Source organism: Apteryx mantelli, chromosome 17, assembly GCF_036417845.1.
Source record: "Apteryx mantelli isolate bAptMan1 chromosome 17, bAptMan1.hap1, whole genome shotgun sequence".
NCBI classification, from domain to species: Eukaryota; Metazoa; Chordata; class Aves; order Apterygiformes; family Apterygidae; genus Apteryx; species Apteryx mantelli.
In genome coordinates, this window is record NC_089994.1 from 8,643,308 (window position 1) to 8,669,598 (window position 26,291).

General features: G+C 41.6%; 2 protein-coding genes across 2 annotated transcripts; both read right to left on the minus strand.

Moving 5' to 3' along the window:
• Positions 1 to 1,480: 1,480 nt before the first annotated feature.
• LOC106486281 (solute carrier family 2, facilitated glucose transporter member 11-like) lies at positions 1,481 to 11,375 on the minus strand. Its single transcript, XM_013944835.1, has 12 exons — positions 11,352 to 11,375; positions 10,177 to 10,275; positions 8,881 to 9,041; positions 7,922 to 8,046; positions 7,346 to 7,475; positions 6,563 to 6,711; positions 5,980 to 6,167; positions 4,868 to 4,978; positions 4,146 to 4,247; positions 3,149 to 3,224; positions 2,020 to 2,147; positions 1,481 to 1,687 (listed from the first exon to the last, which is right to left on the minus strand). Exons 1-12 carry the CDS (start codon positions 11,373 to 11,375, stop codon positions 1,481 to 1,483), a joined length of 1,500 nt encoding a protein of 499 aa, XP_013800289.1.
• Positions 11,376 to 16,783: 5,408 nt separating this feature from the next.
• On the minus strand, positions 16,784 to 25,857 carry LOC106486275 (solute carrier family 2, facilitated glucose transporter member 11-like). Its single transcript, XM_013944828.2, has 12 exons — positions 25,849 to 25,857; positions 25,641 to 25,739; positions 24,459 to 24,619; positions 23,828 to 23,952; positions 22,728 to 22,857; positions 21,579 to 21,727; positions 20,563 to 20,750; positions 19,414 to 19,524; positions 18,672 to 18,773; positions 18,236 to 18,311; positions 17,765 to 17,892; positions 16,784 to 16,990 (listed from the first exon to the last, which is right to left on the minus strand). The coding sequence occupies exons 1-12, from the start codon at positions 25,855 to 25,857 to the stop codon at positions 16,784 to 16,786; spliced, it is 1,485 nt and encodes a 494-aa protein (XP_013800282.2).
• Between the last annotated feature and the right edge of the window lie 434 nt (positions 25,858 to 26,291).

The following is a 26,291-nucleotide window of genomic DNA, read 5'->3' on the forward strand; positions in this document are numbered from 1 at the left end:
GCAATTTTATTGTGCTTTGGAGATGCTTTCTCTTAAAGGAATAGCTTCCCAGAAATCTTGTGAACTTAACTATTCTTTCACCTAAATTGAAGAGTTTATGTGGTGATTAGTTGTTGCAACAGAAACACAAAAATCTGATCTCAAGTTTTGGCAGAAAAATGGAGGATGATTTTGATCTCTCTATATCTTGTTTTAAAATATATATTCATTTGGAAATTTTTAATAGAAAATAAAGCTCCCCAAAACTCAACACTGATTCAGAGCTCCAGCCCAGTGATATCAATGTAGTTAAATTGCAGAAAGGTAGGCCTTATGGTCCTACTGAACAGGATGCAATTTGTAACTGTGGCAGAAAATGGAAAAATAAATGGTGGTCATATTAGAAGGTAGAAGAGTTTGGAGAGTGAAGATATTAGATGTTGCAGTGGACAGCAAAATTATCAGCTCTTGCATAGCAGTAGTGCATGGATGCTATGGAGCATGGCAGTGGTAAAGTGTAGTACTACATGCTGATGTGTACTAGTAGATTATAATGTGTCCTAATCCAGTACACAGCTAGCAGACATTTTGCTATCACAACTTCTGCTTCTTGTCTTGAGCAGTTAGTTATTTATAAAGTAAGCTGAGTTTTTGCAGTGTCTGCTCTCTCAGCTTGGCTTACTCCCTGTCTCACTCCAGGCCTCTGGTCCTCTAGCTGTCAGCACTGCCTGTATGCTTGTTCACCCTTGTGGCGGAACAGTGCTGTCTGTGAAGAGAGGATAGTGCACACTACAAAAATTTGTTCCAGGTTTTGCTCTGGCTGATATGCATGGAGGTGCAGCCAGTTTGCTCCAGAGGATGCAGACGAGGATTCATCTCTGCCAGCTGCCCAGGGTTTGGGGCTGATCCCTCACAGTCGTTACTGAGACAATCAGGACATGCAGCTCCATGATGTCAGCTCAAGAAAATAGAGCAAGATCAAGTTTTCTGTGTTGTCCTACCTGACATTTGTTCATTTGCAATGTTAATCATCAATTCTAGAACCTTTACAGTATGATTTCATGAAGAGATGACAAGAAAATTGTTTGCAAGAGTTATGTTTATATTTCATCCTGTGTTCATCCTGCTCTTAAACCTAAGCAGAATTTTGTTACAAAGTAACAAACACAGAGTCAAATCCTGCTCTTTTAAAATGACTGCAAAGGAAAATGGCTTGGTATAAAATTGATGTGTTATCCCTGAAAATGTTTCTACATGCTGGTTCTGAGAAGTGTCTGTAATTACTAATGTCCTGCTACAGAGCTGTTCTAGGAAGGAACCATTGTCCCTCAACATAAAAATGAAGACAAGTGTAAAATAGGACTGCTTGGATTAATGACAAGCTCTCTGTTGATTACTTTTTGAATTATATTTTATTGAGAAGAGTCCATGTTAAGGTTTAGTCTTCAGTCTGATCTTGAGACAGAGCTTTTTGTCAGTGGAAGTTGCCTATGGTGGCCCATCAGAGCTTGGTGCATAATGTATTTTCCTCAGTAGCATTCTTCTCCACAGTCTGATGATGTTTCTTCTTAAATTGGCGTGTTTTGAATTCTTCTGCAATTTCTGTGATTGACTTTCCTTTTGTTTCTGGGAGGAACACGTACATGAGAATCGATGAAATGATCAGGACAGCAATAAAGATGAGGAAGCAGAAGGGACCAAGAGCCATCTGGAGAGAAAAATAGAATATGATGAGCGATTTTCCTAATGACACTTGCCCCTGTAGATTCTTGATTGTTGTTGAGTTGTCCCTATGAAATGAGGAACAAGTTGATTTTACAGAAAGAATGTTTATTTATCCTTTCAATCTATTTATGAGACAGCAGAGGATGTCTGAGGAGTAAGGAAGTATTTTAGGTAGATGTCCTCCATGTGTCGAAAGCAATAAGGGATTTACAGCATTGATCATCTACAAGGCATTGCATCTTCCTGTCCAGGCCAGCTTAGAAAACCAGTTTAAACTGAGATAGTAAAAGAGAAGATCTGAATCAAATTACATACAACAGCGAAGGGGAAAATCATTCCAGTGAAAGTGAGTCCTAGCCATATGACGATCCCACCAATTACAAAAGCAGAGGACCTTGCTGAGAGGGTGAAGATTTCATTCATGACAGATGCGAAGGCTCCAGCTGAGGAAAAAAACATAAAAAGTGATAAAAAAACATTGCTGTGCATTTTGTATTCTCCTGGGGAGTTTTAGTTAACCATTTTCCTCAAAGTGAAAGAGTGAACAGATGTCATTGGTCAAACACAGCCCCAGTAAGTCAGGATAGGTGAGATCAGTTTCATCTAGCTTTAGGCAGCACAGCCACCTCCATGTGAACTAGCCTACCAGATTTCTCTTATGGTCCATGGAGAAAGATGGACATCCCTGAAGTGCAGTTACCTAAGATGTATAGTTAAAATATGGATGTATAAAATGTATAGTTAAAATAAGGAGATAAATCATGCCTTAAGGGCCTATTTCTCTCTATTGTCTGTAGGAGGCGACTGGGTCCTGCTACCATGGAAATTCTGTTAGGTTTTCAAGACATTCATGGTCCTTGTATAAAAGCCCTTACCATAATAACAGCCCCCATTTAATGTTAGAAAGTGTAATAACTGAAAGCGGAGTAAATATTGGTCTTGAGTGAAATCATAATAGTGAGCTGTAAGTTTGGTTCTGGCATTACCACCATTCAGAGTGACATTAAGAGAGGAAGAGAAGGGACAAAGAAATGCTAAGAGACAGAGCTATGCATGCAATCAGATATCATTCTTCAGTGGAATTGAACTTTATAGGTGAATTGAGAAAGCTCAAATGTTTTAGAAGAGGCTGTCTCTGCCCTTGTGCAAAGACAGAGATAGGCCAGATGGGTCTGTGTACACAGAACAACACTCACACCCTCCAAAATGGAGTCCTGATATATCAGGGTCTGAATTGTTTGAAGTAATTTTTTATAGAAATTGTTTCTCAGGTCATTAATTCATCATAAATTGGGGTTGCCTTAATTTCAGTTGAAGCTATGCTGCTGATTTATCACAATATATTCACATAGTCGAATTATATTTCCATACATCCACAGCCTGCGCTTATCCTGTATAGTCCAGTCCAAAGGTTTCCTGTTGCTACTTATATTGTTTTACTTGCCTGGTCCTATTCCATAGGCAATGATGAATAAGAAGATGAGAATAACATTGCAGTAACGCATCCAAAAGAACTGATCCTAGACAAGGGCAAAAGAAGGGAGGAGAATGGTAGTTAATTTAATGGTGGTACCATAGCTGATCAAAACATACAAAGGAAGCAATGTTTATGGAAGAGCTGTCATTTCATCATGATGTTGGGCTCTGTAATAGATGCTCACTAGAAGTATTTACTTCTCTCTACTGTACACAGCGGAAGGCCAAAAGCAGGCTCAGAACTGGCTGCAGTGTCATATATACAGAGGTGAGCTGAACTTCACCTTGGTCTGATAAACAAATAACAAACTCCAAGCTAATTACAACATGGGGAAAATTGTTTCTGATTTAGCCTAATTATGTTATTCAGTTAGACAACTTCAGAGAAGAGTTTAAAACTCTTGTGAATCAGAAAACATCTGTGGAACAGAGAGAAGTTAGAAGCTTATGGGCTGAGACAATGCAATGCAAGGTAAATCAGTGGCTCCGTTGAAGCTGTGATGTGCACTGTGTGTATGCAGTTGGATTGCTTGTATCAAGGGCTGGGACAGGGAGGAAATTGGTGGTTGTGGGAAGGGACAATGCACACAGTTCCTGCTGGAGGAGGCATGGGATAGCAAATGGGAAATATGACAGCAGGGATGCTCATCTAAGGATTTTAAGGACAGTGAAACAAGACACAAGTGTGGTTTGAAGAAGTCAGGCAGGCAGAGAGCTGGAGGAAGACTATGCCAGACCAATGGTTTTACAAAATGTTTTTCACTGACTGTTTAAAAGCCTGATTAAGGAAGATGAGGAGCAGGATGGACAAAGACAGGAAAAAGACCTTGCAGAGAGGGCTGTGAGTTTGTATTCACAAGACATTCAGGCCTGCTGTTGTGGGAGGTCAAAGCTAAGGCTGACATTCTGCTGTCCTGCACAAGGATTTATGATGCAGGGCCACCCCCAGAGAGATATTTGCTTACACTCAGTAGAAGACTTGTTTCTAAGAACACCAATATCAGTGCCATCAGCAAATAACCACCCCAAAGGAGAATCCGCCGTCCAAAACGATCTATAATGGAGCTCTGAGGAGTAGAAAACATTTGCGTATTACTGGGAGCATGGTGAAGTCCAGCCGTCAGCCGTCCAACAAATCAAGCTCTTCTTCAGTTCTTTTTACTTTAGAGAACACAAATAAAGTGTTGGTCTCAAATCAGTTATTATATGGAGTTCCTTGCAATCAACCTCTCTAATGCTATTAAGTAGCATTATTCCCCAAGCATTACGGCTACTTGTTCATAAACATTGTAATCAACAGAAGCATGTTATAATTCCGTTCATATATATATATATGTACGCACAAATATATATAGGTATACTTATATATATTTGTGTGTGTATATATATATTTATGAACAAGTACACAGGTATACTTACATGTATTTGTGTATATATGTTTGAATGACATTGAATTTATAGTTGCATAAATGAGAGATTTTTGTAAGAAATGGTGGAGAATGAAGCTGTAGAAGATAGGAAGAAATTTGGAACAATAAATAAAAACAGTAAAAAACACTTTACAGACTTGTGCATTGCCACAGAAAATACTCTTTGGTTCACATAGAGACTATTCATTTATTTTAAGAAAGAATAACTCAAATCACGTTTACTTTAACCCTTAAAGCCCCAGCAAGGTCTGACTTACACAGAAGATGATAGAGAAGAGCTCGGAGATCGCAACTCCTAGAGATACGTATGGGATTATGCTTTCCTGAAGGTTGGCTGTCCGAAAAATTTCGGAGGTGTAAAAGGTGATCTGGGAAATATGAGACATTTTAAAAATGAAGCATGGTCAATAGATGTGATTTGCGCTCATCCAGCATCACTTAGAACTAGTGGAGGTGACATACCTGCTCATGATGTGAAAAGTTGAAAGGCTAACGGGGATGACAAAAAGGGTTTTGAAAGTCTAGAAGAAAAAAGGAGTTGAAAGGAGCATATTGCCAGTAGGATCTGAGAGAAAGATCTAGTTATGGCAAAGAGGAAGAGGAAAGGGATAAGACAGGGAGTGAAGAAAAAGAAAAGGAGATCTCATCAGTATCTGCTACTAATGTGCACAATTATCCGAACAGTTATTTCTGTAGCCTTTTTACAGTAGCTAAGCAAAAGCTGCTCATTCACAAAGTCTCTGATGGAGTGGGTACCATTTCTCTGTCTTAGAAGAGCACAGAGCTGCCTTCACTGACTGCATTCCTGGGAAGTGTAATGAATGTAAGCTCCAGCAGAACTGCAAGCTTAACCAAGGCTTATGGAGACAAACCCATAGGCGAGTGACAAAATGACATTTGGGGGAATACATATTACTTTCGGCTGTATTGGGCACTGCTACCTTGTATGCAGGAGGCACCAGAAAGAAATTCCTTAACAGGTAAATCTCCAGTTTCAAATGGAATGAAAGTTGGATGGCAATAGATGGCAATCTGCTACTGGGATGTAGAAGTCAAAGAAAGTGGAGATTGAAGTCTAGATAAAGAGATGTCTCCTAAAGAGCTTTTGGAAATACCACCACTGGAATGAAGGCAATGGCACCCTTGCAGGAACATTCACATCCACTGTGCTGTATCTCTTGTTTTCCCAGCCCAGAAGTTCCCTTAAAGGTATGAAGAATACTAGTGATGTTACCACTGGGCTTCACAGACAGTGGGTTCTGTGTGAGAAGGAATAAAGTAGATCTGGAGGAAAGTGGCAAATTGGAATTATGGCCCTTTGGTTACTAGATCTAAGTAGATCTAAGCATGGAAATGAGGTATACTCAACTGCACTCAAGCCACAAAGCTGTAGACTGAGTAGAAGGAGGAGCATGATGCTCAGCTGCTGACGCAAGGATGGTTCTTTCAGCACCTCTAGAACATTCATGATTTTGGTGCCTTTTGTTGCAGCTCTTTCCTTCAACATGTCATCAAACTCTGTGTGATAATTCCCTTCTCCCCAGAGTTGCTTCATGGCTACAGAAGAGACAGAATGAAACATACTCCTCCATCATCTGATCCACTCATAGTTATGTGTTTTTCAACTTTTAATGGCTTATTAATCATTTGCAATTCAGTCCATGCTTTGATCCATCAGTCACTGAGGAAAGAACTAGAACATCACTTGCTGGGACATGCTGAGACTGCCCTGAAAAATGGCTTTCAACTTGCTATAGCATCTACTTGCTATAGCGTTGAATATTTCTGGTAACTCCTCTTTGTCTGGAGTAACATAATTCTATGTTACAATCTTTACAAGATCTTTAATCACGTAATTATCAAGAAAACTTTAGCTGACCAAAAATAATTCCCTCTGTCAGGTTCAATTTCCCAAGAGTATAACAAATCAAGAATCTGAAGTTTTATTTTACCTTTCAAACAACCGTTCTTGTCTCCTTTTTGCAGCAGAAGATAGGGAGGGGACTCAGGAAAGAATGGTAAAAAGAGCAGCTGAATCAATGCCACCAGCCCAGAGAAGGACAATAGCACGTTCCACAAGTCTTCAGTTCCTAAAAGATCTCTATGGAAAGTACATAAGAATGTATTTATAGTCCAATACAATTATATTCTATAACTAGTTTGGGGGATTATTTTGGATTCCAGACTAACTAAATAGAAACAATATACATATAGACCTGGAAAGGATAAACTGAAATAGAAAGTTTTTAACTAGGGAGAGGAAATAGGCCAATACCCTCATTCTACTGCACAACTGAGATTTTTCTCATAATTTGAAAATTTACTAAAAATCAGTGGAGTCTGAATAGTCCCACAGCAGCTCTCTGAATCAACGAGGCAATTCTGCATGAGGCGATCAAGAAATTATCATCAATAACAGATCCCAAATGCTTACTAAGAGTGTTTACACAGAAATATTTCTTATTAACTTAAACAGTGAGACAGGCACCTCCAAAGATGGATTCATCCCTTCTCAAGAGAAGGGTCTGTAACTAACAACGGAACCTCTGTGGCTGGCATGGGGCAGATGCTTTTCTTTTTGACAGATGTGGTTAAGCAAAGTAAAATCCCACCCTTAGTGTGTGTCTGTCTCCTTGCTCCACCTCTAGGATGGGGAGGACAGCACTTTCCTCACAGAGATGTAAAGAAGACAACTGCATAGAAAATAGGGTGAGAAGGAGCAGTATAAGAAGTACCGCAATCCAAGAATTCTTGCTACAGTTTTTCCTAGTGCAAGAAACACAGAGGAGGTCACGTTTACAAATCCACGCAACTTCTTAGGTGAGATCTCTCCTGCATACTGCACATGGGCATTCATATGTATTCCTTGAAAGGGAAGAAGACACAGGAGAGCATTAAGCTATAGAAAGCAAGGGAGAGGGTCCCCTTTTCATTTCACCTTCAGTCAAAGGTAGCTCTCTCCTGTTTCCTCTAAACTGTTTGCTATGTATCCTCCAAAATAAGTAGGCTGAAAATGAATCTCTTTCTTACTGCAAGCAATATGTTTGGCTAATTCATCAAATACCTCTCTCAGCAAGACCTAGTGAAGGCAAAGGATGGCTCATTATTATACTGTCCCTGCCCAGGGGACAAACTAGACCATGTGATGGATTTATGTGGCCGGTTGCCTCAAAGTGAGGCATGATCTTACCTTTTCCCAATCTGTTCCTTCTTCCATGGGGTTACTGTGCATGCCTGGGTACTCCCAGCAGGAAGATTTCTGTATCCACCCCAAAGAAGTCACATTAACATGGAGTAGCAGGGAGTCCTACCAGCACAGATGCCCTCGAGGAAGCGCCCAATCAGGATCATCTCAAAAGATTTGGCTCTCCTACTGAAACCAGTGTGCAGTGTGGCTACTATGAGGACCAGGTCATTGAACAGCAGACATTTTTTCCTGCAACAGCAAACAACATATGGGTATGATTCAGGTTTTACTTTTTCATCTCTAACTAATGTCTGCCTGTTCTCCTCTGGATTTAGAGGCCGAGCCATGGCCATCTTTAAATTCACTGCTTATAGGGCAACCTTTTGTGATTGTGAAAAGCCATGATGTCTTTCCAGGAGAGTGGAAAGATAAAAGCTAGACTCCTCTTTTCTGTACTAAGCCCAAGTGAGCACACCATGATGCTGAAGGAAATTCTTGCAGGATAAGTACTGATAAGGGATGGTCTTTTTCACATCTTTCCTGTGGTCCAGGCTCCCATGCCAACCACCGTACATGTCCCTGGAACAAGGGAAACCCGGCTTTACCAAGAACTAGGTTCACTGCCCACCTCAAGCTGGAGACTTCTGGCTTTGTTCTGTTGCTGTCACCCTCAAAGAAAGGGTTCTGAATGGGGCCTGAGGGACTTAACTTCACTGAAACTCTGACTGTCCTCACAGAGGACTGAACTTAACAAAATTTTAATTGATATTTATCACCTTCTGCACTGCTACAGTGCTGCACTATTGCCTAATAAAGAAACTTCAGAGATTGGTTCTTTACTAAAAGTGCAGCAAAAATATAGAAATAGGGTGGCATCAAAAATTATGAAGAGGGAATCAGAAACGTGTGTATTCTGGTCTCTCTAATGGACCTGGGTGTAGTTACACATTCTGAGTAGAATTAATTCTGCACCAGTAGGGGACAATGAGAATTTCCACATCCATTATACTACAAGAACGATACTTATTTAATTGCTTCCCTTGTTCCATCCTTGATTAGTGAGCTGTTGGGAAATATACTTACTTTCCATATTTTGCAGTCAGGTACCCACTACACAGACACCCTATCATTCCACCTACACAGTACATAGACACGATGAGGGACCACAGTAATGTGAGTGTCTCCTGATGCAGCACAGAACCGTATCTCTCCAGCCAGGTTTCATTGATAAACTTCTGAATGTACTGGGACAGAAAAGGAGATTTTCATTACTCTGAGGCACTATTCACAACAGTTCTTCATTATGGTTACCACAAAAAATTAGAACAATAGTCATTACTGAAAGCACAACTATGGGACTCTTGTTAGCAAATTAGGGTTGATATTAGCCACAAATTCCACAAAATGTAGCTATTACCACTTAATGTGTCAGCAGATCAGTTTTGAGCAGCTACTGGTGACTAGTATGGTGAGCAATGGAGTCTGCCAAGGAGGGGAAGGTGTTACGTATACTCCACTTCAGTGATAATGCTGAAAATGATTGCCTCTTTTGTTACTACTGTGTACAATTAAATGTATTGCTTGTGGAAACAGGAAACACAACACTGCAAGCGTCCTCAGTAAACTCTGCCTTTGTACCTCAGTCTTGACAAGATGTAGTATTAATTTAGTGGAATGAATACATTATTCAGCTCTTCTTTTAAGTGGAGATAGGTAAAGTTAAGATTAGGTCACCAAACTTCCTCTCATACAGCTTAAACAACATAAGAGGCTCTTGCAAAAATTAATTGTACTGTTTAATCTGTTGAATCCTGGCTCTCTCACACCAAAATGATAGGAACTTTTGTAGATTCTTGTGAAGTGCAAATGTTTTTGAGTGCAGGCAGCAGAAATAAAGAGGGAAAAGGCTGAACTGAAGTTTGAGATTCAGTCAGCTTTTTAGTTTTTAACCTTTCTCTCCATGGCATAATCTTTAAGGAGTGTGCTTCAATGTGTTGTTTTCACACGTTGCCGCACATGCTTAACAATACATGCTTCTCTAACAAAACATGTTAGAGACGTTTTATAAAAGAAAAAACTTAGTTTAAAGAATGACCAAGACTTCTGTAGTCCCTCCATTCATCTATAGATCACAGCAGGAATACTGCTGGTTTTCCAGTTTTCTCATCCTTTCTGATATTCTGAGGGAATGTTGTCTTTGGAATACAGCTCCTAATGTTCATGCAGACTCCCTTTGACACTGGGCAGTATGGGATTGAAAAAATTTGGGAATAAACACACATAGCAACACCTGACAGGTTTTATAGAGCGTCTTCAAAGTGTTAGGGCTAGCTCCATGAAGAGCAGTTACAGATATGATTTTATGAAGGCTTTGCTTACCGGGGAAGCATAATTCATCACAGACATTTGAAAACCAGATAGGTGGGTTCCACCAATTCCTAGCACCAAAATCATTGATAATAGCTTCCGGTACTGAACCTGCCAAAGATGATGAAACACATCCTATGAGTTCATGATAGCAACATGGCTTTCAGAAACAAGTTAATTTATGAGAGCTTATGCCTTTACACTTCTGTGGTTAAGAAACCTTTATAATACAAAAAAAATCTTGAATTTTTCAATAAAGAAAATTGCTGGGAAATTGTTGAAATGCAGATCTGTAGATTTTTTTGTGTTCTTCTCCTTGTTATTGACAAATTGGAAGGATCCAGCCTCTAATTCTGTTAGTTTTGCCACAGAAGTTAAAAAAAGATAAAAACCTTTTTCAGATAATTTGTGTTTGCTTTTGTGCTAGTAAGAAGCTACAGCTTTCTTGAATCCCTTTTTCCTTCCAGCCTTGCCTCTTCAGAGACTTTGTTCACCAGTTTTCAGAGATTAATCAAGTCTGTCCTCTTAAAACCGTTATTTTTTTTAGGCTCACTTTTATTATCCCCACAGGAAACTGTATATTCAGAACCCCAGCTTGAATGACCCCTATTTGGAAAGCAGACCAACTGTACTCCCATGATGTACACTGAATTTTAGAGCTCTCTTCACAAGCACATATATTTTCAGGCATTTAGTCAAGTCAAACTCTAAAGAGAAGAGTATCCTCAAATATCCTTGAGAATGCAGGACAGTAGGATGGGAGTTGTTCTGTTTTTGTCTTTCTCATACTATTGTTTTCTCTGTCCTGCTCAAAATGCCTTTTCTTTCCTGGCTTCCCAGGTCCCCTCTTAAACTTTTTCCACTCTTTTGTATTTCTGATATATTTTCTGGAGATACTGTGTAGTCAGTCTGTCCTTTCAGGCTGAGGTAGAGGCATCTCACCACATATGATTCTCCTGTTTTTCTTTACTGCATTTGTGCCAGTCCCCCAAATGGGATAAGCTCACTTTTCATCCTGCACTTCCCCTCTTATTGCTGAATGAATGTTGTCCCCAGCAGGTGCTCCGTTGTTCATTTTTGATAAAAGAAAGACTGCTCAATTCCCTTGCTGTAATCTTTGAAGAGGGCTAAGTGCCGTATGCTGCTATTAGCGACTAGGGCTAGAAGACAAGAAGTTGGATACTCACCAGGTCTGAGAGGAAACCAGCCATTTCCCCTTGAAAACCTGCCTGCTCTGAGAGCCCTTGTCAATCTGTCAGCTGAGTGATCAGTTTTCTAAGCTTTGATCATAAGCAGCAGGAATCATAGCACAGAAGTTAAATTCTAACTACTTGGCTTTTAGTGAATTTAATGAATTTTAGTGTCCTTGTCCAGCACTGGCCAGTGTTTTTTCTTGCTGGTTTAATTATTTTAAGGCCCAGATCTGCCAAGACTATTACAACATTTGTAAATGTTTATCCTTTGTGTGTCTGGAGTGCTCCCACTTGCACTGCTTAAATGAATGAGTGTTGCTGTTATGGGGACATATTTGGATGCTCAGATAAGCAATGTGAAATTGCTCTGAGGTTACTTTGCCTGATTTACGGAGTGCATTGTGTGTTCAAGTTTACAACAGACCAGAATCTGGCAATCTTTATTTAGGAGAAGAGGTCTGTGAAGAAGCCTTGTACTGTTCACTCCCACCCTGGGAAGCAGGAGTGGAGAGTCAGATGATACTATCATCTTTCCTTTGGCGGGAGCAGGCTCCTTTTTCACCTGACAAACATCTTGGGCAGAAGGTGTTTTCCTCCTGTCCAGCCAGCTACAAAGTTAAGCTACTTAGTATGTAGTTGAGCTTTGATGCCTGTTTATTTGCATGCTATAAGGTTTTCAAATTCCTTGGAAGGATTTGATCCATTTCCCAAGTTGCAGACCATGAGCTATTGGCATGGGGAAGGAGCCTTAGTCCTTGTCAGCACTCAGTTCTCTATAGAGGGTCACACCGTTTACTAAACTACTCAGAAGCTTCACTGTTACCCATTTGTAACTGGGGATGGTCTAGTGTGTGCCAGTAGGGAGAACTCATTCTGTTCTGGCTTGAGGTTTCATTTTAAGTTCTTTTCACCTTTAAAAATTGATTTTGAATCAACTAAAGACCTGATTAGGTACAGAGGATGTAAATTAATTCTCGCTTCCTTCAGGCTTCTGTATTTTACATATTTACTCTCTTAAAAATGTTTTTGCTGTATAACATTCTGTACTACCTTAGATACAAGGTAGTTCACTCTATACTGCAAATATTTAGCTGTTTAGGTTTAATGCCAGAAGGGGAAGTAGGAAGGTGGGGTTGCAGCTCTGAAGTCAACAGAAGCTTGGCTCAGAAGCTCCCTGGCAGTACTCAGGAATACCATGCTGGCATTCTTCCTACAGTTTGCTTTTCACGTGACAGTGACTGTCAACCCAGCATGATGCTGTCCCTTGAGCTGTGTCCCCTCCAGCCTGGAGGGAGCGTGCTGAGTCACACCTTGACCTTTCTCCTGTCAGATGTCCCAGTAATATTCTCTCTCCAAACTCCCTGCCTAGCTATTTTGTTGCACACCAGGACAGTAAAATAATTGAAGCTGATTTTTTCTTCTTTCCACCCACTGTATTTTCATCTTCCCTGAAATTCTCATCACCTCCACATCAGCTGTGGTGGTGTCTTTCATTCCTTCCGCTCTCAGCACATCTCCTCAAATGTTCTCACTTCCTCTTCTAAAACACCCCCAAATCCACCTTTCTCTTCAGATACTACTGCAAAAATCCCTGTCTTTATTTAGGTTTTCTCTTGCTTCTTACAAATTCTGCCTCTCAGTCTCTAATTGCTTCAACGCTGGCCACCATCTTCCCCTCAGATAAAAATTTTGCTGTAATGGAGACGAGCGCAGCCAGATTGTACTGCTGTCCTCTGTCCCCTCTTATGCCCACCCTGGAGGAGATGCAGATCTCATCGGCCAGGCACAGCTGGGCAGGATCAGGCCAGAGCTCTATCCAGCAGAGTATCCCAGATCTAGCAGGCCCAAATAGCTGTTGTAGGCAAAAGCATAACAACTGTGTGAGTGTGCAGTGGTTCTCTCACCTGTATGTTCCCCCAGGCTCCAGTGATGCCCAGTCCTGGGACTTTGTTGGTCAGGATGGTGTCTTTATGTATGCTCCTTCCATGAATTTGTCTAGTTTCTTTTTCACTCTTGTAAACTTTTATTGTCCCCAACTCCTGTGGCAAAAAGGTCTAAGGAGATACTTGAACAGTGCAGTGTGTTTTCTGTCAGGACACATGAAAAGCTGCTTTTGAAACCGTTGCCCCCTTCTTTTGCTGTTTCCCCCATTTTACCTTTACTTTCTCTTTGACTTTTTTGATTTCTGTATCAAATGTGAATGTCATACCTCAGTTTCCAGACCTTTCCATGCTGTACTGTCCCTTTCAGATCTGCTTTTATTTTGTTTCTCTCTCAAAGGGGTTCTGTGAGACTAGCAGCAAACTGTTTTGGGGTGGACAGCGTGGCTCAGGCACCTTGCAGTGGGGCCATGGGCTGGGTCCCAGTGAGCCTGCATAAACCAGAGGAGGAAGGGGGATATGTTCTTTGAGTTGAGGATGGGAAGCTTGGCTCCTGGAAGGAGAAGCACACATGGCTCGGTCTTCTGGACAGGTTTTTAAACACTCTGTCTGTGACCAGATTTTAACATCTGCTTGATCAAATTGTCCCCAGCAGAGCCCTGCTCCTCCTCCTTCTGTTCTCTGTGTTCCTCTCGAAATACTCATGCAACTGTCTCATTTGTATCTTTCCCCACACTTCTATTCAGTGCTTTAATGTTTATATGGAAAAAGCAAGAACTTAAGTGCCTAGTAGATTTCTCATTTATTTTCCTAAGGAAAAGGGAAGAATGAGTCCTTCCACCAAGGATTTGAACGCTACAAGAAATGTGCTTATTCCAGACCCAATTCATAGCTCACCTGATGCCCTCAGCATTGAGGGGTTATGTTTTTGAAGATACCATGTATTGCACTTGTATAATCAGGGACAGCGAATGGATGCACTGCAGATTCACAAGTCCTTATTTAACTTGTATTCCAAATCCATTCTAGTTTGTGGCAGTGTTAATGATTTATCACATTTCCCCTCTTGCAGGCATTATTTACTGGCGGGAGGGAAGAAGGCAAGAAGTCAGGCATGCTCAACAAGATCACACTGTAGAAAGACATATATAAGGATATGAGTCAGCGTAAAAACTGCTGCATCATTTCATGGGAGCCAACAAGGAATGATACTGGATAAGAGAGACAGGCACTGATCTCTGATAGGAAAGAAGGTTTCTTCTTAGGGTTTTAGTGTCTTTTAGGATGCTTACTTAAAAAATCCTCACTAGGAACCAGTGAGGTTGAGAAAGACCAAACCAAGCAAAGGCTGTTTTAATAATGAAAGCCTTACTTAATCCTTTCTTTTCAAAATGCTTTAAATGTTTCTTATTTTTTTCCCCTGCATTTTTGACCAGGAAAAAGAATATATGTTAGTTCTTGCTGTGGTACTGTGCAATCCAGCCTTGAATCTGTGAACTTTGTCTAGCTGTTTTTGTAGTATGATGACTGCGTCATGTTAACACTTTATCTCTCTGGCTCATTTATTGGAATTAACCTAGCAGTACGCAGCATGGAGAACTACTCAGCAGAACTAGACACAGGATGGGAAAAAGAAAGAGAGAAATGAGGAGTTTCAGAGATAAGAAATAGAGGACTCTCAGAACTGAAACAGAGGAAGCAACAGTTGCAGTAGGAGGAAGGAATGGTCTGCCTAACATGGAAGGAGGTGAAAGGGTGAAGTTGAATAGGAAGTTCAGAGAAGGGGAGAGGAAGGGCAGGGGACCACGAAGAGAAACAGTAGAAGTAAGTTTGTCATCTAGCTCCTATGATGCTGGAAACAAAAGTGACTATTGTAGCTTCCCTGATGATGAAGACAACAGGCAGCCTTGAGAGGAGCCAGAGCCTGTTTGATAGGAAGGATGGCTGTGTTGGGGAAGGCCACTGTTCCTGGTATTAGCTCTTGGCACTGCTACAAACGTTGTTAGAGGATAGTGTAAAGATAAAACAGCAGGAGTCTTGGGGCTGCCAAAGGAACTGCCACTCAACATTCAGATCTTTTTTCAAATTTTATTGCGTTGTGCAGAATCTACAATGGTCTGTTGCTGGGGTCTCATTTCCAGAACAAGACAAATGCAGGATTTCTTGGCCTGGACAACACACTCCCAGAAACTGGGCTTTTCTCCATCCCTGATTCTTCAGTCAGTGGTACCAAATCCAGGCATGATCAATGGGATGTGTTTTCCTAGTCACTGCTTTTTTATTTCTTTTCAGTAAATTGCAAAGCGTGACGAGCAATAGTGTGTCACACTGTGTAGCAATGTATACAAAAATGTGAGGCTCCAAATACATGGAGTATTTGGAAAACCAGAGGGACAAGCAAACACTCAGTCAGACTGGGCTCCCCAGGAGAGGCACCAGTTATTTTGTCTCATCAGTACCAGTGGGTCTTGGGAACCAAACCCCACTGAAATCCAGTGTTCCTTTTCTCCCACATCAAATAGCAAATAATAGAAGATATGCTACATAGTCATGTTAATGATGAAGGAGAAACTACCTACCATGGATTAGCCCACTCATGCTTTTCTGCAGCTCTATCTTGCTATGCCATCCCCACTGCTATGCTTTCTTTCAGTGCTGACATGTCCCTGTTTAACCAAATGGAAGAATCTCAAAAATCTAGGCAATGTACCTGCTTGATTACCAAGCAAGAGGTTTGGCTGTAAGTAGCAGGTTGTGCTTGGATGCTTCTCTGTCACTGTATTTCCTTTACATGTCTCCTTTCTACCAGGTCTTTATACCTCCTTTACACCGTTTTTCTTCAGATGTAGCAATAACTTCCATCCAAAAAAAGATGAATGACACCAACCTGATAAGACCACACTGCAGCTCATAGAAATTTGATCAGAAGCAGCCCCAAAAGTCCTACTTGTCCCAATACCATGTGCTTGCCCACAAGTCTGATTGAAAGAGGGGGAAATATTACATACTGATTATGTCTACTGACAGGCACAGTACTCTTCTTCCACTAGGGTAAAGAGCAAAACAGTTCTTTTCATCTGGACTGAAGCCCCTTCTCTTGGAAAGCCCAGCAGTATTGACTTAATAATAATAGCAGGTCATTTCAGCATGAAAGCTCTGTCTTCCTTTTCTCCCCTTTTCGGAAGTATGCTGAATATCTGTACCTTACACGCTCACTTTCTCCAGTTATTTCAGAGTCCTGGCTTTGGTAACAACAGCAGATCCTGTATTTTCTGTCTACGCAGCTGCTAAGTTGCAGGGACTGATAAAGATCTTGTTTCTTTGTACACTGTGTATCATTTTTTTCTGCAAGGGATTTCACTTGGCTCAAATTTCAGAAGTTGGAGAGAGATACCAAGTTCATCCTGTGTCCTGCACAGCAGTCAATATTTTTTTAATACATATTTTTGCCATATGTGGACCAGCAGAATCTCTTTTGCTTAAAGTCACTTCTGGGCACTACCATAATAAAAGAAAAGTATCAGTCCAAGAGCAGAGAGTTCATTATTAAAGTTTTGTAGCGATCATCACAGAGCTGTCATTCTGCCATAGGACTGTTGGCCTCTTCTTTCCACGGTAGTTCAGGCGGTTGAACTCCTCCATGATCTGCAGCATAGTCTTTCCTTTGGTCTCTGGCATCACCAGGAAGACAAAGATAGCCATGGACAGACAGTATGCAAAGAAAATCATGAAACAGAAACTACCAAGACCTTCCTATAGGAGAAGAAACAGAAAGAAAAAAAATTGTTCATATAAATTGTTCTACATTTCTTTCTCTTCCTATGGTATGGAGTTTCTGGTTTTGTATTTACTAAAAAACCTGGCCAGGGACTCAACTGATGTAAATTCTGCTTGCTACCACCTGGGGAATGGCACTGAGTGTTAAGCTGGGCTAATTCTCCTTTCCTGTTTTAGCCAAGAAAGCTGTATGCTCAGCAGACACTGAATGTCAGTGCTTGGCTATTCTGAGAAGTTCTGAGTTACATTTCTGTTGCTCTCCCTTTCTGCTCTGTCCTCCTCAGTCAAAGCTGGAATGGAGAAGGGATGTAGTGTGTTAACTCTGCCCCTCCTTGCACAGTCCCAAAACTGCAAGGGCTTCAGTTTCCCTGCTGCTTACTAGTGCTGGGTGAGATATCTGGAACAAGTATAGGTTTGTCCATTTTCCACATTAACCCCAAAGGTGATGCACATACAGGACAGGGAGAGAAAAGAAGGGAGCCCCTCATGAGGTTCAAATGACTTCTGGGTGTGTTGGTGCCTGAGTCACCCCTTCCGTGTTTGCTGGTCACTCTCTAACTGTGTGCAGAGTTAGTGGCATTTTGTGTTTTTGCTACACTTTGGCTAGATATCTAGGTAAAGAAGAAAGGCACCAGAACTGAGTGCAATTAATTTGGATGAAGTGCTGAAACAGAGAAAGAGTCAGGCTCTGGGTTCAAGATGGGGCTTACCCCCTCCCCAAACTGAAACAAAACACCCTGCTTTGCTTACCACAATAAAAGGGAACACAAGTCCAAGGAAGAAGAGTTGGATCCAGTTTGTAACACCACTTAAAACGTAAGCAGCTGGTCTGTATGACTGAATAAATATTTCTGTGGGCAAAGGGCATATCACCCCAGCTGAAAAAATTTTGGAGAAAAAAGGAAAATTTAGAAATTTTGCAAGATGCTTCTGTAACTGAATGTTTTATATTTCTATGGAAGCTGATGGTTTTAGCTGCCGTGGAAATGTTTAAGGTGATGCTTGGGTTTGAGGGATGAAGACATGTAGGAATGCATGTGAAATGGGAGTTTTACCTCCTACCACAGTCTGGGGTAGTCTATGAATAGGAACATCTACCCCACACTGATACAGGAGTATGGATTCACACTGACTATGGAACAACTGTTCCTGGGATCTTTCCTAAAAGCTGTTGTGAGGAAGGAAGGGATGTATGAAACCATTCCAGTATAACATACCAACCTGGCCCAATGCCAAAGCTCATGATGAAGATAAAGATGAGTGCAACAGAGCAGTATGGTACCCAGGAGACAGAATCCTATGGTGGCAAATCACAAGGAAATAAAATCAGAAATTAAAATTTTATTCATCCAGCTTGATTAGAAACAGGGTCAGTCTTCATCACTCCTAAATATTAAATGCTAAACATACATCTGTATCATCAATCTCCAAAAACTTCACAAGGAGATAAAGTCTTGTGATCATGGCTGTATAAAGCTTTTGGCTTTAATCTGCACGTGTGTGACTATCAGATCAGACCTCTGTCAATATGATGGTTAGCCAAATAAAACTTCTGTTCCAGCTTAAAGGTGATTTGCGGAAGGGCGGAATAGAAATCAGCCATACAATAAAACACAAAGATATGCCACTCTGCTCAGGTGCTTAAGTGGGGTCTTACCTGCAGTGAAAGTGTGATGGTGAGGAGCCCTAAAGCCAAGGACATAACAGTGTAGCTTTTCCATAGCAGCATCTTCCTCCCTGCACGCTCGATTAGGAAACCCTGAAACCAGGAGGACATGCTGTCAGCCCCAAAGGACAGGCCGTGAAGATGCTGGTGAGCTGCTCCCGTAGCTGCCGTCACCAGAGGGATCTCTGGAGAGCTGGGGGCAGGAGAGGGGTAATGGTAGAAGGGAGAACGAAGGCATCCAGGAAGCTGAGCAGGGCCAGGAGCTGCAGGGAAGCCGGGAGGTGTGTGGCTGCAGGGAGCATTGCCCGGGCAGAAGCAGCCTGGGATGGCCCTCTGGGCAAGGGAGAGTCAGGAGCCCGGGGAGAGGGAGGACAGCAAGGTGGAAGTGCTGGCACTCTTAATTGCCACGAATCCTACAGCTGTGAGTCCTACAGCCAAGCAGACATGGGCACTGTCATTTGCACAGAAGGGAATGGGGACTCCCAAGGGTGTCTCAGGCTGTGTCATTAATTTGCTGCATGACTTTGGGGGAAAAGCTCTCCTGTTCTATAAATTGGATGCAAATGGTCATGTTTGCAAAGTGCATGGAGACATTTTTGTGTGAGCAGTGCAAAGTACTGCTGTTGTTTTCTTGCGGAAGTTTGATTCCTGAAGCTTGATTTGCAGTATCTTTTAAAGAATGAAATGTAACATGCGTTATAGCTGAAAGGAGTTCTGCTGAAAAGCCACTTACACAGAGAACTGTGGTGAGAATCTCTGTGATCCCAACTCCCAGGGAGACATAACGGGTTTGAGCAGGGGAAATTCCAGCCTTTACAAAGACGTTGTATGCATAAAAGTAAACCTGGAAAGAACAGAAATGTGTGAAGGTTGCACCCATGTGGTCATTTTTACACTAGCTTTGCCCTTTGTTGCCAGAAAATAACTAATCAGGCCTTAACAACAGAGAAAATCTTCTTGATCTCAGTAAGTAATTCTCAGTGTCTTCATGAAGCTCATTTATGCAGAAGAGCTTTTACTAGCAGCTCTCTCTTTAGCTCAGTAACAAATGCAGCCCTTTTTTTATTGTTTTTGTTTTTAACACTAACCTCTGTGTTATCTTACAGGTTATAATTTTATCTGATGCCCTTTCACATGTTTTAGTGTCTCATGTACTTGTTTAGGATGAGGAGCATACAGAGATAAGACAGCATTGCTAAGCAAATGGTTTAAATGATCTTTCTACATCATCTTTAAACCTTCGCAGTGATTTTGATGGTCTTTATTTTTCCATGTATAAGTACTTTCCATGTATAAGTACTTTCCATGTATAAGTACTACATAAGAAATTTCACTGTGAATATGCTAAATTTCTACTTGCCCTTCTTGACATAATACTGCTGCACTAGTAGGGATAAAAAGAAGTTTTGTAAATCTTCAAATCTTTCTGAATTGGCAAAATTAATTTGGATTTTGAAACTTTTATGCTTTTAGTATAAGCTCATTTTATACAATAGCTATTTCAATGCATAAAACTGTTTGTCTGTGTAGACATATATGGAGTTTTTTCCAGAGAAAAGGTATATCAGAGATTACATATCAGTAACTGTCAAATGCATTCCTGGGATGTTTTAATTCTCTTCAGACCAAGCATTGTAAGCTGAGAAAATGCAAAGTTAAAGAATATTTAAAGAAACCAAAACAGTAAGAGTATGGAAACGTACTGTCAGTGTACACAACAAACCTGACTGTTTGCACTGAAATGCCAACTAATTTCGATCAGCGCATTTTGGAGTTTGGAGTCTCAGGGAAGGTTACACTGTTCTTTACAGAGATTGCAGAGCTTACTTTTTGCCAAGAAACTGTAAGCAGTCTAGAAAGCAGAGAAAAGTTGTGCACATACCACATTGACCCCAATTAACTGCATACATGAGGAGACAAGGAAGAGAGTGATGAGCTGCCAACGGACAGCTTTGTCCCGAAAAAGATCACAAACGCTCTTAGGCTTCTCCCCATTGATGGCTTTTTGCTCTGCCATCATGTCATCCATTTCAGCCGCATGGTCACCATCTCCCCAGAGCTGCTTCACAGCTGGAGGAGAGAGAGAGAGAGAGATGATCCCTAGTCCAAGCACACCAGCCCAGACACTAGTTCAGGTGATGACCTCCTGCCTTGAAGAGTGTGTCTCATTTGAGCCCCAGACTCTTTCCTTGTGCGAACGTCCCCAGAGGTTCAACATAGGCTTCAATGTAGGCCTTTGTTCAGTGTAGACCAGTTCATTCCTATCTATTTTTATCCATAAATCTTAATTGCAACATTACCATTGGTCAATAGCTCCTTGCGGTGTTTCAATGAAAATCAAACCTAAATTCTTAACAATGCTTCCCAGAGTCCTCTCCTGCTAAATGTGTAGTTCTAGTGCGCACACCAAAATACTGACAGGGAAAAATGTTTCCTACAATAAAAAGTAAGTCTGCTTCCAAAGAGTTCTCTCTAGGTACTTAAAAAAGCCACAAGAGCTATTTCTCTGTTTATATTAGTAGTTGCCATTAGAATTACTGAAGAACTGGAGTGTTTATGGATATGGCATGACTGTAAAGAGCATCCCTTTCTTACAAACAACCAGAATATACTGTGTCCAATACTAATTGCTCGGGGCAGAATCTATACTGAGGAAAGTACAAGCTCTGTGTGATCATGTCCCCTAGATGATCCTGGCAGAAGATAAGAGAAATACTAGTGCCAAGAGAACACGACTATTGAAGCAGAAGAGGCCTTCTCTAGTTAAAGCTGAAGGTGGTTTCAGAGCTGAAAGGCCAGGATTTCCCAGCTGTACATCTCTTCCAGGCTTATGCAGGGCTTTGTTACTGTATTTTCCAGTTTCTGCTGAAATGAGTGCTGTGTGGCCCATTTCTTTACCTTTGATGCACCCCTCTTTGTCCTTTTTGTCAATGAGCAGGTAGCGGGGGGAGTCTGGGAAGAACGGGAGGGTGAGAAGCTGAATGAGGGCGGGGAGCGCGTTGGCTGCCATGAGAATAGGCCAGAAAGCGTCTACTCCAAGAACTTCTCTGAAACAAAACCAGCAGAGCAGGAGAAGTTGAGAAACTGTAAGCACTGGCCATGTGAGGACATACAAACAGAAAGTGGTCCCTCAGTCCTGCTGTGTGTGTCCTGGCAGCTGTCATCTACGAGTGTCCGTCATTTCTCAGCCCAGGAAATTGAAAATCTCAAAGGGAGGCTAAAGTGAGCAAAGAGTGCTGTTGCCTGCAACACAGGAATTACACCGTATTCACCTGTTAATCAGTGATGAGTGCAGATCACTGTAATGTAGCAAGCTAATTGCATCCTCCAGTAATAGCTGAGGGCCCAACAGAGAACAGCAAGAGTCATGACACACATGCTAAAAAAAGAACCCAAAGTGGCTGATCTCTCTGCTTCTGATCCAAAACTTCTCAAGTTACAATGAGGACAGGATCCAGGGGTTAGCAGCCTGGTACTCACTGACCTGAATAGCAGCTGCTGGGTCTGTTGCAACTTTATGTACACTGTGGCAGGAATGAAACGTCCCCTGGGAAAAGAAGGGACCATGGAGTGGGGGATCTTTGGCACAGGGCAGGCAGAAGGAGCATGTGCTGAGGGGAATGAATCCACCATATGGTTTTGTATTTGCCTGTGTGTTTAATGAGTGGGTGTGCCGGTTTGTGTGTATTTTCAAGACAGTTTGGATAAATCTGACATTCTCCATTTCTTCTAAAAAGTAAAAAACAAAGTTCAGTTCTTACAAAAGCTTGTTTCAAACCCACTGAATCTAATGAAAAGGTTTTCATTATCTGTATTTGGTTCTGCCTTTGCTAGGAACCAGTATAGGTCTTTGGGATTAAAGGTTTTTTATAATTTCTGTCTCCCATTCACCTAAACCAAGAATGTAGGCTTAGCTGATCCAGTCTGGCTGCCTAGTGAACTCTGAAAACACGTCTTAAAAAGGTTGCTGAGTTGCCTATCCATAGGCTTGCATTGACATATGCCCGTATATTAATAAGAGGAGAACTTAGGTCTCAGATCCCTTACCTGAGACCCAGAGCAAATCCTACAAATTTTCCAACGGCAATGGCAGTGGAAGCTGTTATAGCAATCACCCCGCGCAGCTTCTGTGGGGCACATTCCCCAGCATACATGATGTGGATACTCAGAGCTAAACCTGCAGCGATAAATGAGCGTCAGACAGGACAGTTCTAACTCCCATCAGGTTCATGTGGGTGAAGCTGGTCCCATCTCCTGTGTAGTGATTCTTCCAGTTGTTGGTGTGCTTCTCTTTGAAAGAGAGAAACATGGTTAGTGTTTTGGAGGAGACCATTATGGGCAAAAGCATATAGGGTTAGGCTCTAAGGTACTTCTTCAACAGTGCTGAGTATCTGGCTGCCTGATGTGAAGCATGTTCCCTTGGGAAATCTATCCTTCACCAGGCTGGCCTTCTCTTTAAAATGTCTCCTGTATCCACATATACAGGATTGCTGTTGCTTTCTTAAATCTCAGATTTTAAATTTTAGTGTATACTCAGGATCCTGTGTGCTGCATTTTGTACTTGACACCAACAAGTTAACACAGTCACGCTATATATTCTGTTCATTCAGTGAATGAATTAATTTTTATCCTCACTAAGACTCTTAATGTTTTTTGTTCATTAGTATTATCTTCATCCAATGGCTCAGAGATCAAAAATGCTGGCAGAATATAATCTTCTGAGGAGAGGAAATTAGAACTGCTTAGCTTGAAAACCATTCCCTGTCTGTCATAAAAAAGGCAGTATCAGTCAGAGCAGCAGCAACAGAAACAACAGAAGTTAGCTTTCTATTGAGTGAGCATATTCCTTGAAATATTGAATGTTTTCAATTTTTCACAAGTTGGAAGTACTTTTTATATAAATTGTATGTAAAGGTTATAAATTGTATGTAAAGGTTAAGAAAGAGAAATGGAGATGTCATACATGATTAATTTAAGTATACTTGTGTTTTCTTATTTAGTTATAAATTCATTCAGCCATATGCTTCAGGCATTCTGCAGGTTTTAGTAAAAATCTGTGATCCATATATTCAGTCTGGTAAATCCTCATGACTCTCGGTCACTACTCTCCCAAGTATTTAATACCATATGTAGGTATACAGATTTACCTCCACAGACTCCAGAAAACATTCTTCCAATGATGATCATCTCAAAGGATCCAGACAGCCGGCTGAGTCCCATCAGAGCCGCGCTCAGTAGAGCAGGGATATTGGTGAGCAGCATGGCCTTCTTCCTGGAGTTCATGTTAAATTAATGTGAGCATGAATACAGTCCGTGTGTCACTGACTGCCTGACAGAAAGGGCACGAATCGTAAGATGGCTGAAGACTTTATGCCAGGTTCTGGGTTCAGCCACAGTGAAGCGGAGGGGGAATGGGAATGGGGAAAGTCTGCTGTGGACTGGAGCTTTTGATGCCTCCAGTACCACTTGCATGTACTCTATTGGAGCTGTTAACTGCACTGAAGAACAAGCTTTGTGAAATGTTGTCTGTGAAATTCACTTTAAAATGCATGTAAACTTCAAATGATTTCTCTGGACTGTATTCCCTTTGGAATTTACAAGGGTCAGGGTATGATTTTCTTTCTGATCTTTGGCAGTCTTTGCTATTCTGTTTCTTCATCTTTCACCTGAAGCAGCTCTGGGCTGCTGACAGTACCACTTTACAACCAGTGTTTCTCCCAAGACACAGGTCACTTGTTTTTGCAGGTGCAGAAAGACTAATGTGATGGTTATTCCTACCTTCCAAATCTGACTAACAAATATCCAGCAAACATGGATCCCAGGAGCCCACCAATGCTGTGAATGGACACAACGAAGGACCACATCAAAGTAACTATCTCTTCACTGGGAGAAGAGCCATATCTTTTCAGCCAGGTCTCATGGATGAAACTTTTGATGTACTTTGAAAGAAAAACAGAAACCAATGGACTCAATCAGCATGTTTTCTCATGACTGCGCTCTTTTTTACTTTTCTTATCTACTTATTTGTCTTATTTGATACATTTCTATCAACACCTTTGTTGAAATCATAGCCCCAGTGAAATCAAAAGAAATGTTGCCACTTGCATTCCTGGAGTCAGTGTTTTAACAACAAGGTGCAGTAGACCACAGTAAATATCAATATTAAATGTCAATTGTGAGTGCCATTAAGTGAGTGGCAACTTGATCTTTTGTTTATCTGCTAAACCCTGATTGTTTTGCTACCTGATCTTCCCCTCCATTCCCACTTATCCATCTGTCTTGTCCACCTGCTGCATCCTGTCTGAAGCCTTGGGTGAAATTCAGGCTTCCCTGGAGCCACTGGGCAGAACTTCAGTTGATCTCAGTGACGTCGGAGTTTGCCCCTTGATGTGGACCATTCTGGGGTCTGTCTGACCTACTCTTCATAACACCATGGGCTCCTCATTCTCGATGATGGTCCCAAATGCTGTGATGAGCTCACCAATGCCCTTGGCACCAGGTCACCACTGTAATGGCAGGTGTCTCCCTTAATTTTCCTTTTCCTGCTGTGGGTATCAGTGCTGCCCTCAGCTCTAGGGCAACAGCCCACCCCTACCCTTTTTTGCCTTGCAGATAATCACTCAGACCTAGACTGTGTAGCTGAGAACATGGTACGAAGGATTCCCAGAGCATGGGAAAGAGGAGGATGTCCTGCCAACAATACAGCTCAGTAATGGGAAAGTAACTGACTTTGTAGATACCCCTCATTCTCCCTTTTCCCAATTTCATGACACCAGGCAGACAGAAGTTAAAAACCAATGAAACACAAAGTGACAGGAGTTACTCCGAGAACCAAGAAAGCACAAAGAATTAGTACTGAGAGCAGAAGCAAAAAGCTTTCTGAGTGACAGTTGAGGCAGGGATGTGGGAAGACATTGAAATCCATGCTGGGAGCTCATTTTCTGAGTTGTCCACACTTACCTCAGCAGGAGAATTGATAATGGAGATCTGTAACCCATATTGGAAAGTTCCACCAATGCCCAGGACAAAAGCCAGGAGGAAGAGGTTGCAGCTCATTTTCTGTCAGAAAGAAACAACAGCAAATGAAACTAGGGCAGATATTCAGACATGTCCCAAACTGTCCTGGTTTTCCTGTGGGAACTCTTACAACTTGAGCAACAATACACACCTGCTTCATCCAGGACTGAGGAGCCAGTGCATGAGGTGCAGAAGACCACAGCTGCTAAAGCACAGGACAGAGAGAAATTTGTGGAAAGGAGAGACAAAGCTTGAAGCTGTCTCCCAGAGTCCAGTGACACACTTCAGTGCTTCTGTCTTTGGCTTTGGGCATCTTAACCTGTGCTATCCCAGGTCACTAGCCCTAGGAGCATTGTGCAATGTGCAAGCATCATGTGCTCACTTTCCATCTGTTTATCCTTCCTCCTCCTCCTTCTTGCCCACTTGTTGTCTCACTTAACTGAGTATTTTGCACTGTGACTTGGCTGAGACTAGATAAACATTTGGGGTTTGAAGGGCATTCCTGGCTTCATAGTTCATTCGCCCTTTCCTAGAACTATATTTCACAGGAGACTTTAAAATACCCCAAATATAATTCTCCCAGACATGTATACT

What these genes read in the sequence shown, in the direction of transcription:
- LOC106486281 (XM_013944835.1), bottom strand. Translation starts at nt 11,375, where the DNA reads ATGGCTGGTTTCCTCTCAGACCTG. An exon ending in CTGGTTTCCTCTCAGACCTG is followed by an intron (nt 10,276 to 11,351) that starts GTGAGTATCCAA and finishes CATCTTTGGCAG; the next exon opens with GTTCAGTACCGGAAGCTATT. An exon ending in CAAGAACGGTTGTTTGAAAG is followed by an intron (nt 6,168 to 6,562) that starts GTAAAATAAAAC and finishes TCTCTTCTGTAG; the next exon opens with CCATGAAGCAACTCTGGGGA.
- LOC106486275 (XM_013944828.2), bottom strand. An exon ending in GTTTTCTGGAGTCTGTGGAG is followed by an intron (nt 22,858 to 23,827) that starts GTAAATCTGTAT and finishes TTATCGCTGCAG; the next exon opens with GTTTAGCTCTGAGTATCCAC. An exon ending in TTCTCACCACAGTTCTCTGT is followed by an intron (nt 18,774 to 19,413) that starts GTAAGTGGCTTT and finishes TCCTGGTTTCAG; the next exon opens with GGTTTCCTAATCGAGCGTGC.